At 37.5% G+C, this 3,727-nt stretch overlaps 2 protein-coding genes across 2 annotated transcripts; one reads left to right on the forward strand and one right to left on the reverse strand.

Moving 5' to 3' along the window:
* Nucleotides 1–364: 364 nt before the first annotated feature.
* Nucleotides 365–1,032, reverse strand: LOC150092198 (histone H3). Its single transcript, XM_090415215.1, has one exon. The coding sequence runs from the start codon at nucleotides 1,020–1,022 to the stop codon at nucleotides 612–614; it is 411 nt and encodes a 136-aa protein (XP_090271341.1). The 5' UTR covers nucleotides 1,023–1,032; the 3' UTR covers nucleotides 365–611.
* Nucleotides 1,033–1,864: 832 nt separating this feature from the next.
* On the forward strand, nucleotides 1,865–2,454 carry LOC150092199 (histone H2A). The gene has a single exon (XM_090415214.1). The coding sequence runs from the start codon at nucleotides 1,865–1,867 to the stop codon at nucleotides 2,237–2,239; it is 375 nt and encodes a 124-aa protein (XP_090271340.1). The 3' UTR covers nucleotides 2,240–2,454.
* Nucleotides 2,455–3,727: the final 1,273 nt, after the last annotated feature.

Here is a 3,727-nt window from a genome sequence, read left to right on the forward strand (position 1 = left end):
GTATTATATTACATTATAGGCAGTTCCCTCAGTCCAAAGGGATAAAAACTATCACATCCTGATATCCTGGAACTCATGGACAGATGAAATTTTTAATTAGATTAAATTAATTTTAATTTGATGCATTCTACTCATTACCACTTCTCCGGCTATCAACTTATGTAACTCCCTTCCAAAGTAGGGGGTCATTCCATAGATCACTGATATTTGTGGAGTGTTACTCATACTCTATTCACCACTATTTGCTTATGCATTGATTGTGATAAATGAGCTAAAAGAACGCAAATAGCTATCAAGATCGAAGATTCGATAGCTAAGAGTGCTTTGAAAGGGAACCTTTATAATTAATCTTAATATCTAACTAACCTTAAGCTAACTTTTTATTTGGCTTTGCATAGATTACATAGCAAATGCACCGCATAGACATTAGAATTATCAACAAGAAAACTGTCCATATTCAAGGGTTCTGGGATATATTATATATTATAATACCTCACTCCTAACGACTTTGAAATCGGTTGGAGATGCAAGTGCGTGTGAAGTACGTACGTAGAGGTAATCCCTTTATCAAAATTTAGTGGCCCTGAAAAGGGCCGTTTCTGAAGCTTAATTTAAGCACGTTCTCCTCTGATACGTCGAGCCAGCTGAATATCTTTGGGCATAATGGTCACTCTCTTGGCGTGAATTGCACACAAGTTGGTATCTTCAAACAAACCCACCAAGTATGCTTCACTTGCTTCCTGAAGAGCCATGACAGCAGAACTCTGGAAACGCAGATCAGTCTTGAAATCTTGAGCTATTTCACGGACTAAACGTTGGAATGGAAGTTTCCTAATCAGTAATTCCGTAGACTTCTGATAACGACGAATTTCTCTGAGAGCGACTGTACCAGGCCTATAACGATGGGGTTTCTTCACCCCACCTGTAGCAGGAGCACTTTTACGAGCAGCTTTGGTGGCTAACTGCTTTCGTGGAGCCTTTCCTCCTGTAGACTTACGAGCGGTTTGCTTAGTACGTGCCATTACTTCCCTCTCTCGCTACTGACAGCTCTTTCTGTAAAGAAAAGCAGGACAATGAAATTTGGCGCGCTTTTTCGGGTACTTATAGAAAAATACAGCGCGTGCCATAGCGTAGTGCGTTCTGATTGGCCGAACTTCTCGGATACTATTATAATAACTACGGAACGTAATAGAGACCTTCAAAAATGTAACTTTCTTCAATAACAGTATTAAGATATTGTAATATTAATTACAAATGTTATTATTGTAATCCACCTGAAACTCATGAAAGTAACAGACTATGAACTTCCTTCGGTAATAGTTTTAAGATATTATTTACAAATGTTATTATTGTAACAGACTATGAACTTTCTTCAGTAAGAGTTTTAAGAAAAATGGAATATCAAATTTGACTCCAAAAATATAATAATTTCACAAGAAAATGAGTCTTCGGACTCCATAGATGTGGTCGTATATTTTGTTATCGTACAGATTTCGAACTTTACGAAGACCTCAATGGATTCCGAAGACTTCGAGTAATATGTTACTGGTATAATACCATTAACGCTGTATGATTGAATAAAATGAAAGAAATGTTAAAAATTCTTTTATTAAACTTCCATAATATGGGAAATGAAATTATTTAATTTCCTCCTTTTTTTTTCTCCCCCTTACATTCTCATATGGTTAGGAGGGAGATTGCTCAGATATCAATGTGGGGAGATAGAAGCCAATCAGCGCACGGTAACTGGATTTCGCTTCTGCGATTGGTTGAGGGCTGATGTTCACTTCAATCACTGCGCAAGCTTAAAAGCGGTGTGAACCGGAAATTTTACTATCTTGAGTTTACTATTGTACCATAAAAGATGTCTGGCCGTGGTAAAGGAGGAAAAGTGAAGGGAAAGAGCAAGACTCGTTCTAGCCGTGCGGGGCTTCAGTTTCCCGTTGGTCGTATTCATCGTCTCTTACGTAAGGGTAACTATGCCGAGCGTGTAGGTGCTGGTGCTCCAGTGTATCTGGCCGCTGTGCTCGAATACTTGGCCGCTGAAGTCCTTGAATTGGCGGGAAATGCAGCTCGAGACAACAAGAAGAGTAGGATCATCCCTCGTCACCTTCAATTGGCCATCCGTAATGATGAAGAGTTGAACCGATTGCTTTCAGGAGTGACTATTGCACAAGGTGGTGTTCTTCCTAACATCCAGGCTGTGCTTCTACCCAAAAAGACAGAAAAGAAATCCTAAATTGGGAAACTGCAAAACACAACGGCCCTTTTCAGGGCCACCAAATTCTGATAAAGGGAGCCTGATCGTACATTTCTCAATGGGCCTTTTCAGGTCTACTAAGCTCTTCAAAATACATAATTCTCTTAATCTGAATTTTGATTTAATTCATAGATTTGAAAGCATGATATGAAATCAGTTACCTCATTGATTTCACGTCTGCTACATCAAAGGACAGTGTTTACTGAAACCTATTCATCGCCTTATGGCTGCACCGGGATTGTTTTTAATCCGTGAGAAAGGCATTCATTTTTTGACCCGAAGGTAAATAAATATTTATTAATAAAGCGTTTCTTCCATTCATTGACGAAACAAACAGTGATAATTTGTTTTTTTTTCCTCCTACCGAGAAAAATTATGCCTAATTCAATGATAAAACTTCCGCTGCGAGAAAGAAATGTCAACCATAGGGGAAATATATTTAGTTAGCGTGAAATGTAGACCTGTGTTTAAGGGATGTGCTCATCGGTTATAATTCCACGTACAGCGGGTTTCTAGTGAAGGAAGTTGCACAAGTGATCGTGTGTATATAAGTAGGCACCCACTCAACAAATCTCTGTCTCCACCACTTAATTCACTAACAACACCAACCAATACTAAAATTAATAAAAAGTTAGGTATGTTATGAATGCATAAATTATATGTAAATGCTAGTCTACGTCGTCATCTTCTACCCTAGAGTGTACACAAATCTATTATTAAGAAAAGTTAAAATTATCAAAACTTATGCACACAAAGACTTACAGTCTGTTCATGGAGCAATCCGAAGTCGAGAGAAATTAACATAAGGAATTTAATGACTCCGCTGGAGGACAATTCACTCATCTACAAACATCATTGTTCTTAGCGCTTAATTATGCCTCAACACACAACCACCGCCATTTATGACTTTAATTTTTTTTTTTTTTCACCTGGTCTTAAAATGAGTGATTTTTCGACTGTTCACATGCGCATTTTACTGGTCGTTTTGTCAGTTCAAACAGGTCTAAATTCGGCTGATATCTATTATTGGAAATAAAAATGCACTTTGGAATTAGACAATTTCCCAACCAACTGGCCACAGTGTATCAGCTTATGAAATCTGCATGTTTGCTATCGGCAGTAGAAAATAGTTTGACTTTTTGGTGTGTGAAATAATTCAGTTAATTCGCAATTTATTAACTTCTTAATGCCACACTGCTGATTATTATTCCTAATATATATCCCTTAAGGGATATTATGATATAGTCACATTGTTATAGCCTCAAATTTGGTACTTTTGTCAGGATTTCAATGGGTTCCCATTTCAGACTTGAAATTACTACTAACTGCATTAAACATCCCTGTCTTCCTGGGTTATTAATTTTTTTTTTTTTTTTTTTCATCAATCACTTGGCTCTGATGCTGGGATTCCGAATTCTTACATTCCATTTAAGAGTCCACAAACCTTATCAGTTTAGATTAGCTCTG

Source organism: Typopeltis vanoorti, unplaced genomic scaffold (genome assembly GCF_054136105.1).
Source record: "Typopeltis vanoorti isolate ZY-2024b unplaced genomic scaffold, IOZ_Tvanoo_1.0 HiC_scaffold_196, whole genome shotgun sequence".
Classification (NCBI taxonomy): Eukaryota; Metazoa; Arthropoda; class Arachnida; order Uropygi; family Thelyphonidae; genus Typopeltis; species Typopeltis vanoorti.